We start from the raw sequence: 12337 nt of genomic DNA on the forward strand, positions 1-12337 counted from the left end.
GACAGCCAGTGGCTGCGGGGCCCTGTTTGCTGTCCAGTTAATAAGTGAGCTGGAGCGGGGGGAAACTTCTCCGCCGGAGGAGAGCGGGCTCGCCGGGGGCCGGCCGGGCGGGCGGGGGGAGCATTCCTGCGCCGCGGGGCCCCGGCGCGCCCCGCTCCCGCCGCCCCCCGCTCGCAGGTGCAGGGGGCTGGCACTCGGCAGCTGGAAAGAGCTGGTTGGAGTTTGCACTTTAAGCTCACGGCGGGGAGGGAGCCGAGGCTGGGAGCTGGTCCGGGCGCCCGGCGCCGCGGGAGGATGGCGCGGTGGCTGCGGCCCCTCGTGGGAGCCCTGCTCCTGCTCGAGGGGGCGGCCGCCCTCAGCTTCCTCCACCATCGCTACGAGGAGCTGGTGCAGGCCCTGTTCCGCGTGCAGAGCCAGTGCCCCTACGTCACCCGCATCTACAGCATCGGCCGCAGCGTCGAGGGCCGGCACCTCTACGTGCTGGAGTTCAGCGACTACCCGGGCATCCACGAGCCCCGTGAGTACGGGGGGAAGGGGTCAGCGGCCCCGAGAGGAGTTGGCACGCTCCCTGCCACGCGGCACTGCTGGGTGGAGGGTATCTCCCTTTCTAGGCAGGACTCCTGGCAGTGCCCAGGTGCCAGGCGGCGCGGTCTCCGGCAGGGACCCCGCAGCCGGCCCAGGGGCGCGGCCGCCCGGCCCGCACACATGCACCGTGCCGTGCACTGTGCCTGCGTGAGCTGCAGCGTGGCCCAGGCGCGTACTTTGGACGGAGCTCTGAGTTTTCAGCTCAAGCTAATGCGAGAACGCAGGCGAGTCCATCCCAGCACCCCGCCTGCCTTAGCACGCTCTCCCTCCCAAAACAGTGTTGTCCAGGCGAGGAGAGCAGCATCCACCCTCTGCCCTGTGCTGCTGGGTAGTGACAGGACAGAAAGTGTTCGGCTCTTCCTCCTGCAGACGGCAAAACCAGGAGGACAGCGAGCGGGGACCCCAGCAGAGAGGGCGCCCGGCCACTACAGCGCTCGCAGCCCCGTGGGCAGTGCAGCCCCAGTGTCAGGCTGGTCTCGGGAATCGCCACCTGCTGCCACGTGGCCCTGTGGAACCTTGGCAGCGATGGCCCCGTGAGCTGCTGCCTGAGCAGCTTGGAGATGCTGCCGAGCCAGACCTTGCTGGCAGCCAGGTGTCCTGGGGGGGGTGAGGAGAGCAGCTGCCTCTCCAGGCTGGGGGGCTGTACACAGGGCTCCCTCGCATCCCTGCCTTGTGTCCCTGGGCTGCAGGTAAGGACAGAGCTTTCTGCAGGATCTTTTGCCTTTTCAGGTCCTGGCTTATCAGCAGGGGCTGATAAGTGCAGGCAGCCTAGTCACGTGGAAAACTGCCAGCAGGGCTGCAGGGGTGTGCAGAACCTGTGCCCCCCTCCGAGGAGCAGCCCCCACAAACCCCACAGCACCCCATGTCTGGCAGCACTGCTCTGGGGGCATACTACTCCCATCCTGTGCCCATAGTATCATTTTCAGGCGTGCCAGGAGGTAGGATGGGAGGCTTCCCACCTTGACTACCTCTGTGACAGCCCTGTTCAGCACTGGGAAGCCTGCGTAGCACTGAGGGCATCTGGGGTTCCTCCACAGTGTATCAAGGGCTGATTCAAAGCACAGAGTGAGCAAAGGGCACTGGCAGTGCACCACTGGATTTTAGACTTGCAGAACCACATGAAAGCAGATGGAAAGGCCATAGGAGATGACTCAGATCCCCCCTGCCCCAGGCAGGCAGCATGGACATGTGGCCCTGCTTGTAGCATGGGCCACTGTCAGGCTGGTACTTTCAGCTTGAGTAGCATGTGGAATTTGGAAAACTGTGGATTTCCTTGAAGGACATGAAAAGTAACTCTGAAAAGCAATGGGTCAGAGTCAGTGGGCTTACATGCAGTAATTAGAGTTTGTGTGCCCATATACATAAAGTTTAGGTGTTTGCATACTGAAAAAGGCTGACAAATCCTGCTGCAGACTCAACAAAGCAGAGAATCCTTGCTGAAACCTTTTTTTTTTTTAAAGGCTGCACATATGCCCAAGATTTTTCTGTATTTTCTATAGCTGGATTATCTAACTAAATCACTTCTTATGTCCCTGAAATCTAACAAGATCAAAATATGTTGCTCACCTCTGGTGTCTTGCACTGAGACACAGCAATCAAAAAACTTGGAAAAGCAAAATCTTTAGCTTGAATTAGACCTTTTTTTTTTTTATATGCAGCAAAGGCACAGGGGCTTTTGCAAGCAGCAGCTCACAATCTGGGGATGTGATGCCTTTTACCCCAGGATCCTGATTGATAGACATCATACCTGGCAGCAGGGCTGCACTCTGCCACTGCAAGTCTGATCCCTGCTGGTGTCCAGAAAGCTCACAGTGCAATAGGAGTCTCAAGATCCGGCAAGCCAGGATTTGTAACAACACTTTTTTTTTCCTGAGTCTTTCATGTGACAGCCAGGCTCCCTTTTTAACTTAATTCCCCTGTTGTCTTTCATTCTACCAATGCTGGCTCCAGCCTGCAATGTGACATTTTATTTTCCCACAAGTAACTGCTTTAAAAGGCCTCTGGGAAAGCACAACCTGTCCCTCACATGTCCTGCCTCTCCTTCAGCAAAGCAGCAAGTCCTGTTCCAGGCACTGTCTGCCTGTGGTCTCCAAGTCTGTATTTTGAGACCTTATTTTAGAAAAGCCAGTGGCAAGAGACCTTTTTGGTCATACTGGAGCTGCCTGAGGGACGGTTTGATCCATATTCAGCTCAGCTGCTGAGGGTTTCTCCAGGCTCTTTTCCCTTGAGGGTGAGGAGGGCCTTAACCTTGATATTGGAGGCAGGTAAAGGGGAAGGAGAGATGCAGAGCTGGGAATAGACCATGCTGGTGAGGGGCACTGAGAGCAAATGTAGAAGAGCAGAGGTGGGAGAAACAGTCTGTCCCCTCCACCGCCACCTACCCCAGAGCTCTGAGGCCCTGGCAGCCTGGGGCAATCCTGCCAGTGCTCCCTGGTCCTTTTGTGCTGCCTTTCACCAACCTAAGACCAAACCACCTGCAAATACTCTTCCTGTGTGCTCCAAAGGCCCAAAGCAACCTGGAGGAGAGCCTGAGCTGCTCTCAAAGTGCTGTGCAAAATGCAGTGGAGCCCATATGAGAACTGTGCCACTCTCCCTTGTGGGGGGATAGAATGTAAGAAAATTAAGATAGTGCAGAAGGTAATCTCACACCTGAGGAGTTGCAGCTGTACTAATCCCCAAAGATTAGGAACAGGCCTGCCCTTAATAGGCCACATCTGTGTCCAGTAAGAAGAGTGCTACAAAAGAGTGGGTTAGCTGGGTGAGAAGAGAGCTGGAGTTTGTAGGCTGTGCTGTGAGGAGCTGCCTGTGAGAAATCACTGAGAAGGTATGGAACTTTTGCAATAAGAAGACAACTCTCCCTCACTGAGGTTTGCATTTTCCAAGGGGAAGGGTCATTTTAGACCATTTATTGAGTGTCCCTTGGGCTTGCCTGGGGCTCCCTGTGGTAGGCATTTGCTCTTCCCCCCCGTCCCAGCCCTGGCTGATGGTGTCGCTCTCTTGCTCTCTCCAGTGGAGCCAGAGTTCAAGTATGTTGGGAACATGCATGGGAACGAGGTGCTGGGCCGTGAGCTGCTGCTGCAGCTCTCAGAGTTCCTGTGTGAGGAGTACCGCCGGGGCAACGAGCGGATCACGCACCTCATCCACGACACGCGCATCCACATCATGCCCTCCATGAACCCCGACGGGTACGAAGTGGCTGCCAAGCAGGTACCAGGCAGTGATCACCTCCTCCAGGGTAGGGGCAGAAAGCCCTTCAAATCCCTTTGGGATCCTCTTCACTGCAGCTAGAAGGAGGGGGTATCCTTTATTTTCATGCTTTGCCAAATTTGTCCCTGTCAACTGCTGTTGTTGCTTGTCACCTCCTTATCGAGAGCTTGTGCTATGTGTCCTGTTACAGGTGACCTTGGCAGATGATGGAGAAGACTTCCTATACCTGTCTTACTCTCCTTAGAAGTTATTTGTCACAGAAGGGTCACTGCAAATCCCCAGCCCTAGACTGGGAAAGTGACAGCTGAATGCCACTGTCATAAGTATGCAGAGACATGAGAGATGGGGGGGGTGGAAATAAGGCCCCGAGTCCTCCTGAAAAAAAATCACCCATTTCTTTGTGCTTCTAGACTTCAGGGAGATATTTGTGGCTCTTTCAGCTAAAGTAAATTGTTTATTTGTCTTGTGGCTTATTCTGTCACCCTGAAAAATGAAGATACTGTTATTGATTTTCCCTGTCAGTGCCAATACTCTTTATTGCCCTGCCAGCAATAACACATGTTGTAACTTGTAGGCATTGAAGTGCTTTTACAGTGGCCGTTCTCTGATGCCCAACGTGACTGCACCCAACCTGGACTCACCCCTGTGATGCATCTTTGCCCCACAGGGCCCAGACAGCAACGGGTACTTGACAGGGAGGAACAATGCCAATGGAGTGGACTTGAACCGCAACTTCCCTGACCTCAACACACTCATGTACTACAGCAGGGAAATCAGTGGGCCAAATCACCACATCCCACTGCCTGACAACTGGAAAAGCCAGGTACCAGTCTGGGATACTGTGAGGGCTACAGCATCCTCTTAGAGTGTCTCAGCATGCAAGCAAATACACTGCCCTTTGGCTTGCATAGTGCTTGTTTCCTTCTCTGAGCCTTCTACCTGCAGAGAAACGATGCAGTCTGGTCCCATATCACATCTTGCCCCTCTGCCAGGAGAGGCTGACCTCGCAACCAGCTTGGGAGAGCAGGCTGCAATGCACAGGGCAGAGGAGGTGGCACATGCTGGCTAACACCTGTGCCTCAGGTTTTGGGGTTTAGCTGGGGGAGCTGCTTTGTGTATCAGGGCAGTTGGTGGAGAACAAAGGAAGCTGCAAGAGCTGTAGCAGACACATTGCAGGACAGGGTCTGATATGGTCAATCACACCACAGCCTGGCATGGAGCAGCAGCTGGCACAGTGGTCTCTTCTCCCTGTCTCCTTCTCTCTTCTCCTTACAGGTGGAGCCAGAGACGTTGGCTGTGATCCAGTGGATCAGCAGCTACAACTTTGTGCTCTCGGCCAATCTGCACGGTGGAGCAGTGGTGGCAAATTACCCCTATGACAAATCCCAGGATCAGCGGTTCAGGAGCCACCGGCGCACGGTCAACACGCCTACCCCTGACGATAAGTTGTTTCAGAAGGTGAGCACGGCCACGCTGGGCAAAGGGTGCTGAGCTAGGGCTGGATGGGAGCTCTGGTCACTGCATCATGCAGGAGCTGAGCCAAGAAACGTGTTGGAAATAATCATTAGTAGACTACAGCATTTCTGCCAGCCACTGGCTCAGGAGCCAGGTCAGGACAGTCCCACCACAGGGACAGGCCATGCTTAACTCTCAGGGGCCCCCTCCTTGTACGGGCTTGGTTTTCCCATAACCCAAATACCACTGGTATACTCAATAACAACCTGCTCTTCCAAAGCTGGAAGCTGCACTCAGCTTTGACACACCATCTTAGAATGCATAGGGATTTTATTCCTAGAGAGCTGACTGGGAGCCTGCTGATACCAAGATAAAGGAGGTGGGTGCCCAGCAGGGGCTTATGGATGGCAAAGAGCAACTACAACAAACAGCAAGAGCTCCAGGAGCATAAGCAGACAGCAGAGAATGAATGAGTCTGTGCTGTTGATCCTGTTAGTGCTAGCTGAAGCTCGTGGTTTTTCTTCATTATCCCAGAAAACAATGCCTTCAGTCACTGCTTCCATTAGGAAATACCCAGCATAAGAAAAAAGTAAGTCTGCCTCAGAACAGTTAATGAGAAAAATAAGTCCAAGCTGGAGTCCAGCCTTTTCTGGAAGCAGAATCTGCAGGGGCTTGTCAGGACCTCCTGGGATCACGGCTGTGCTCAGACCCAGATGTCAAGATGCTGCAGTCTGGGGCGTAGGCTAATGATACCCACATGGCCTCAGGACTCAGAAATGTAGAGAAGTAACTGTTTTCCTGCCAACAGAATGATATTGCACTGGAATCTGAACCATAATAAAGGGTATAGAGTTTGCCTTAGAAAATGCAAATGCCAGTCTCTCTTAAACCGTGTCTTACGTAAAGGACTGGCTTTGGATGCAGCAGCCCAGTTTTAGCCCTGCCTTCATGTCTAAAAATAAACAGTAATCTTAATAAGGGCAACAAACAAGTCGTTGCTAGAACCAGAACTTGCACAAACTCTTTTCTAATAGAAATTCCCCTGATATGTATCTGCTATTTGCCAGGACTGATACTGGTTGCTTTTCTTCATATAGCTTTTTCCTCTATTAGTGCCATTTGCTGTGTGGGGCCAAGTGTCCCCATATAGGTCCAGTGCCTTCTGCTCGCTCTCTTTTCAGTATGAGCAGGGCAGAAGCCCTTTTGCCATCAACAAGCTTCCAGCCTGCCAGGTTACTGCTCTGCCTTGTAGTCTTGTAGAGGTCCTGGGCACCTCATGTTGTATTTTGTGGCAGTAAAATGCAGGAACTCTCTCCTGTCTGACTTCCCCTCCATGGTCTTCAGCAAAGGAGGGAGCATGTTTTGTCCAGAGCCAGGCAGGTTCTCCAGCCATGTGGGGCTGGAGCAGTGACCACTGGCTGCTCTCCCTCTAGCTGGCCAAGACCTACTCATATGCCCACAGCTGGATGCATCGGGGCTGGAACTGCGGGGACTACTTTGCTGATGGCATCACAAATGGGGCATCCTGGTACTCACTCAGCAAAGGTAAGGACTGGGCCAGTGAGCACCCCCCCACAGCTAAAAGAGGTGAAGGGATAGACAAGAAACCTCAGGACAGGATGGGTTGGGGAAGGACTATGGCAATAGGATTGTGCCCATTACTAGACACCATTCTGGTGTTTTGTATCTCAGACCAGGAAGTGGCTTGGGAAAGAGCCACAGAAAAAGCCAAGGTCTGCAGAGACCTTCATCCTATGTGCTTCTAGACAAAGGAAACATTAATCTGCTAGTGTATTTGAAAATCCTATGGTGTAATTCCATCAAAACCCAAAACTGTGACCAAAGGGAAGGCAGCTGCTAGTTCCTGAAAAATCTCATTAAAAATGGTGCAGTGAGGAAACTGAAAAATCAACACATAAGACTAGACAAAAGATTGAAAAGGAACTGGAAGAGATATATAGGCCCCCTGTGGTACCAAACCTCCCTGGGCTTCTGAAGGGGGGTTAATGAATGATCCAGCTGGAAGAGAGAGTTGGCAGCTACAAGGAGAGAGCTGTATGGGTGGAGAAGGCTCTAGTTGTGCTGTCATGCAGGGAGGAGGCTGCACCTGTGGTGCAGAGAAGGAGAGTGAGATGGCTCTGGTCAAAGAAAGATGGGCCAGGATGACTGGGACATAGGAATAGGAAGGGAGCCATGCCCTGGCCATAGGGTATTCTTCTCTTCCAGGTATGCAGGACTTCAATTACCTCTACACCAACTGCTTTGAGATCACCCTGGAGCTAAGCTGCAATAAGTTTCCCCCTGAGGAGGACCTGGAGAGGCAGTGGATGGCCAACCGGGAGGCCCTTGTTGCTTTCATTGAAGAGGTAAAGGGACAGTCCTGAGACCTACACCCTTCTGCAGATCCCCATCGGCCCTGGTGATAGGGGACCAGTAGGCACCAGGAGTGGAAGAGAGTTGGTTATGGAGATCATGGGCTGCTCTTGTTGGTGGTCTTTGGGGAAACTGTTGTGTCCTAGACTGGCTGTGGTGGGGACAACCAGGATCACCAAGGGTACAGGGAAAGGTAGGGTTGTCCCCAAAGCTCTGCCCTTCTCGGCGATACCCTCTTGAGCAAAGGAGGGGCCTTGACCCATCCATCTCTCTCCCTCCCTGCAGGTTCACCAGGGCATCAAAGGGATGGTCTCAGATGAGAACAACAATGGCATTGCAGGAGCAGTGATTTCTGTCCAGGGAATCAGCCATGACATCACCTCTGGTGGGTTGTCGATCTGCTTATGTGTCTGAATATGTGAGTGAAGCTAGCAGGCAAGGCTATACTATGGGAGGCCATCATGGTTTGCTTCCCAAAGACACTAGAAAAGTATAAGCCTATCCTTATCCTTGACCACGGTGGGCTTAGGAACACCTAGGAAGGACAGAGGTGAGAACTGGAATGGAAACCTTATTGTAAAGGACTTCAGAAACTCAGCTCTATTTCATCTGGGAGGGACAATTGAGGGGATAATCTACTCAAGCCTTTAAGTATCTGCAAAGAGTTGAAACAGAAGATAGCAAAGAACAAGATGAAAAAAGAAAGAATAAGATGAAAGACTGAAAGTTCACACCAGACTGAGAATTAAGTGCCACTTTACAGTTACCCAGGTTGTGGTTGTTTCTCCCTTGCTGGCCAATTTTAACCTCCTTTCCATGAACACCCTCTTCCAAGCAGATGGAACACTACAGACTGCCTGCAGAAAATAGCTGATATTATAGCTCTTCAGAGGTCAGATTTGAAATCATTAAAGCTCCTTCTGGCTGTAAGTCTGTGAGTCAGTAACACTAATACTTGGGACTTATTATGCCAACCTGCATAGGAAAGGGGACTGTGGAAGAAATAGCAGAAGAACTGGCTGTCAAGGGCCCTCTGAATTCTTCTGTCTAGCTTGGAGCAAGATTTTCCCCAGCACTGGCTCTGATCAGCCACTGCTCCCTCCAGCCAATTCTCACTGACCTCAAGGATGGATATTTCACAGCCTAACTAACCCTGTACCAGGGTTCTACCACATTCAGGTGAAGCTGCACTCCCAGCTCCACTCTGAAGCAATTTGCAATACCTATCCAGTTACATAGATGGGATTATACTCAGATTTCCAAAGTGATCCATAATGTGGTGTTACTTCACTGTTGATCATACCCTGTCCCTAAGCACACCAGAGCACAGTCTGTTAAAGTGCTTCTGAGGCTTTCTTATGCAGGGAGTCAGGGAGCAGCTGAGCTAATGAGCAACTAAAACCTGCTAACCTAAACGCGGCAAAATTGTGTATGGTGGGAATTAGATTGTGTTATGCATAAGGAGTCAGACTGGAGCTGTGATTGTCCTTGGGTCTGCTGTCATCTGACTGGTGAGTGCTCAGCTTTGCATCCTCCCTACACAGCCAATGCTGCTGTACAGTCCCCTTTTATTTGGCTTTTACTTGCAGACTGACCTCTCCATTGCACTAATGAGACATCACTTGCAGTATACCAGTGTGAATCCAGCCTTGAGATAGCCAGCAGATTTGGGAAAAAAAAAATCTGGGTTTTGAAGGCTACACACCCTAGAGGAAGTAACTCAGTGAGAATTACTGGTATGTCTTATGCTTTGCTCCCTGCACATCCTGAATGCTTTCTTTTCCTACCTTGTGTTCCAGGTGATATGGGAGATTATTTCCGGCTGCTGCTGCCTGGCACTTACACTGTCACAGCCTCTGCAGAGGGGTACCAGCCCCTGACAGTCACAACAACAGTGGGCCCAGCTGCACCTTCATTGGTGAGTCAGGCTGCATAGTCACAAGGGTTTCTCAAAATATCTTCACCCCAGGGAGAAAGAAATGTGGTGGGGGATGTCTAGTGAGCAGCAGAGAAAGGAGATAGGATGTAGAGCATTTCCAGAGGCTGTAGATTATCTCTTTCAGCAGACAAGGCTCCACACAGCTCACAGCAGTGAACAGAGTGAAGACAATGCCATGTGCCTCTCAATTCCTTACTGAGGCCTTGCAGCTGCACTGGGCTCCCGTACCAGCTTCTGTGTCCTTCTGCCTCTTGGCCATTGGAGATCTCCTGGCTGGCTGGGACTGCTGCTCTTCAGCTCTCCCTCCATCCTCTTCACTCTCCAGGATGAGATGATGTAGAGACAGCCTAGGTTCAGTTACTCCTCCAGCTTTGTGGGTTTCAGTACGCTGCTATCATCTACATTCTGCCTGAGACCAAACATGTTATCAAACTCATAGCAAGAGGCTGAAGTCTGCCTTTCTTTTTGCTGAGAGCACCAGAGACAAATGGGAACTGAGTGCAAACAAAGAGCAGCCAAGCACCTTCAGGAAATGAAGTGTTCTTGAGTCACTGGTGTGTCTCCTACAGCACCTTTCTGAGAGCTGGCTGGACAGCTAGAAATTGGTTGTAAAAACAGTGGGTGGTGATCCCTGCCCCTGTTGCTGCCTTGTGAACATGGTGGAACCACAGATGCAGGCTCCTCAAGAGACCAGCAGGACTGCCCTAACCCCCCCCCCCATCTGTGGCATCCTGGCACATCATTTGCTTCACTCTATGTACACTGGTCAGGCTCTGCTGTAAATACACTGTGGTTGTTCTCCCACCTTCCATCACTTCATCCCACCCTGCCCAGCCTCTGAAGTTCTTCCAGAGCTGCCCTCTTCTCAGGATTAGAAACCTTCTAATTTTCGTACTAAATTTATTTATGGTCAGTTTTTGCCTATTTGTTCTTATGCCAATGTTGTGCTTTAAATAGCTCATTTTCTTGCCTGGTGTTTATTCCCTAGTATATTTATAGGGAGCTGTCAAGCCCAATCCTTTGTTTTGCTAGGTTAAGCACCCAGCTCTTTGGGTTTCCTTTTTAAAACAGATTTTCTTTTTACTGTGTTACTGTAGAAGACTGATTTGTTCCCTGATGGTCTGATTCTTGCATATCTCCTCTCACAGCAGCCCTCCTTTTCCAGCCTCCAGTTCCCATTTCTGCAACACCTCCCATACTCACTCTTCACCCCATCCCTCCCCCAAGAAGCCCATGCAGTCCCATTCCAGTTTCACCTTTCTGTATGGCCTCCCTATTCCCCATTTATCTGATGCTGTGTTTTGCACACTCCCTGTCCCCTTCTCCCTCTTGTACTGCTTGTGTGGCTGTAGTGGATGGAGGTTTTTTTCCTGAAATTTTTTTGCCTGGGTCCACTGGGAGGACTGGTTGCTGAAAGACTGATTAAGCTAACAAGATGCTTAAAAGAACTGTTTGTCTTAAACCATCCTCTGTATTAAATACTCTCAGAGATGCAAAGCAATGCTATGTGTCCACTCTCTGGTGAGAAAAGGAGAATAAAGGACATAGCTCAGTCCCTTGCCATTCACAGCTCATCTTCCAAACCATCCTAGGACATCACATAGCCACAGGAGCAACTCTGCATAAGAAACGTAGTTCATTGTTAGTACATTTTCCACAGGAGGAAAAAAATTTGCAGCTGCTTTAAGAACTGATTTCCTTTAACGATGGCTGAGACCCCTTATTGTTTGACTTGGCCCCAGAGTCCCTTCGAAGGTAGAGGCAGGTCAGGCAGAGCACATACACTGTGTTAAATGCAGTTATCTTTATTCTTTCTCCAGGTGCATTTCCAGCTCAAACAAGAAGCAGTGAGGAAGCCTGCAGAGCGTAAAACCTCAGGCACACGGATGAACAACAAAGCCCTTCAGAAGAAGGTGGTGCCAAGAGCCACCCGCAGGGGGACCCAAAGATGAGGACAGCTCATTTGGCTGAGAGCTGGGGAAGCCGTTTACATGAGGCCTGGCTGATCACTCCAGCCAGTGAACTTTCCAACAGTTCAGCATGAAACTAGCCCAAATTATTAAACAAGGAAGTATTTAATCCCTGAGCAAATTGTGAAGTCATTCAGAACAAAGTGAGCCTGGGCTACACTTCCCTGGGCATTGTGTCTGTGGGTGCTGAGTTTTTCTCCTGCACTTGCTCCATATCAGAGAGCTCTGCTCCCTTTATTCCTGGACTGTTGCTACAGCCCACATGAAATGCCACGAGTGTATACCAAGGATGATGAATCCAGTCCTTGGTGTAGGCTGCGCTCAGAAAAGGAGCACATGAACAATAGTCCTCTGGGGGGTGCAAGTATTGTGCTTTGCCCTCAGGTAAGGACACTTGAAAAGGCTGCTTTTACTGCTAGGCCTAGGGTTCTGAAAACCACAAAGCCCAGAGCTCCAGGCACACTGCAGCTGCAAAAGGCATCCCAAGGGTAGTGCAAAACAGCCACAACATGGCTACCTCCACAGCTTTTTCCTTGGAACCAACTTTAGCCCAAGGCTGCTTTTACTGCCAGACCTAGGGTTAGGGTTCTGGGCTTTGTGGTTTTCAGAACCCTAACCCTAGGTGGAACCCTAACCCTAGCAGTAAAAGCAGTCTTGGGCTAGAAAACATGGGACTGTCTCAATTCCAGTCTTCAGGGCAGGGTCAGAGTAGGGAGACTCCTTCCCTTGAATAGGACAACCAGCTCCAGAGGCCACATCAGTCACCCTTGCAGGCTGCTGTGGGGTTGGCAGTGCAGCAGAAAAATTA

The 12337-nt window shown here is 51.1% G+C and overlaps 1 protein-coding gene across 1 annotated transcript; it reads left to right on the plus strand.

Annotated features, from left to right (window-relative positions):
• The first annotated feature begins 225 nt into the window (after nt 1-225).
• Nucleotides 226-11638, plus strand: CPN1 (carboxypeptidase N subunit 1). Its single transcript, XM_066554575.1, has 9 exons — nt 226-517; nt 3596-3792; nt 4460-4615; nt 5068-5250; nt 6681-6792; nt 7474-7613; nt 7906-8005; nt 9420-9538; nt 11380-11638. The coding sequence occupies exons 1-9, from the start codon at nt 295-297 to the stop codon at nt 11509-11511; spliced, it is 1362 nt and encodes a 453-aa protein (XP_066410672.1). The 5' UTR covers nt 226-294; the 3' UTR covers nt 11512-11638.
• The last annotated feature ends 699 nt before the right edge of the window (nt 11639-12337 follow it).

This window comes from Molothrus aeneus, chromosome 8 (genome assembly GCF_037042795.1).
Source record: "Molothrus aeneus isolate 106 chromosome 8, BPBGC_Maene_1.0, whole genome shotgun sequence".
NCBI classification, from domain to species: domain Eukaryota; kingdom Metazoa; phylum Chordata; class Aves; order Passeriformes; family Icteridae; genus Molothrus; species Molothrus aeneus.

Coding starts and splice junctions, on each gene's coding strand:
- CPN1 (XM_066554575.1), top strand. CDS start 295: ATGGCGCGGTGGCTGCGGCCCCTCGTGGGAGCCCTGCTCCTGCTCGAG. Junction 3,793..4,459: donor ACGAAGTGGCTGCCAAGCAG/GTACCAGGCAGT, acceptor TTTGCCCCACAG/GGCCCAGACAGCAACGGGTA. Junction 5,251..6,680: donor ACGATAAGTTGTTTCAGAAG/GTGAGCACGGCC, acceptor CTCTCCCTCTAG/CTGGCCAAGACCTACTCATA.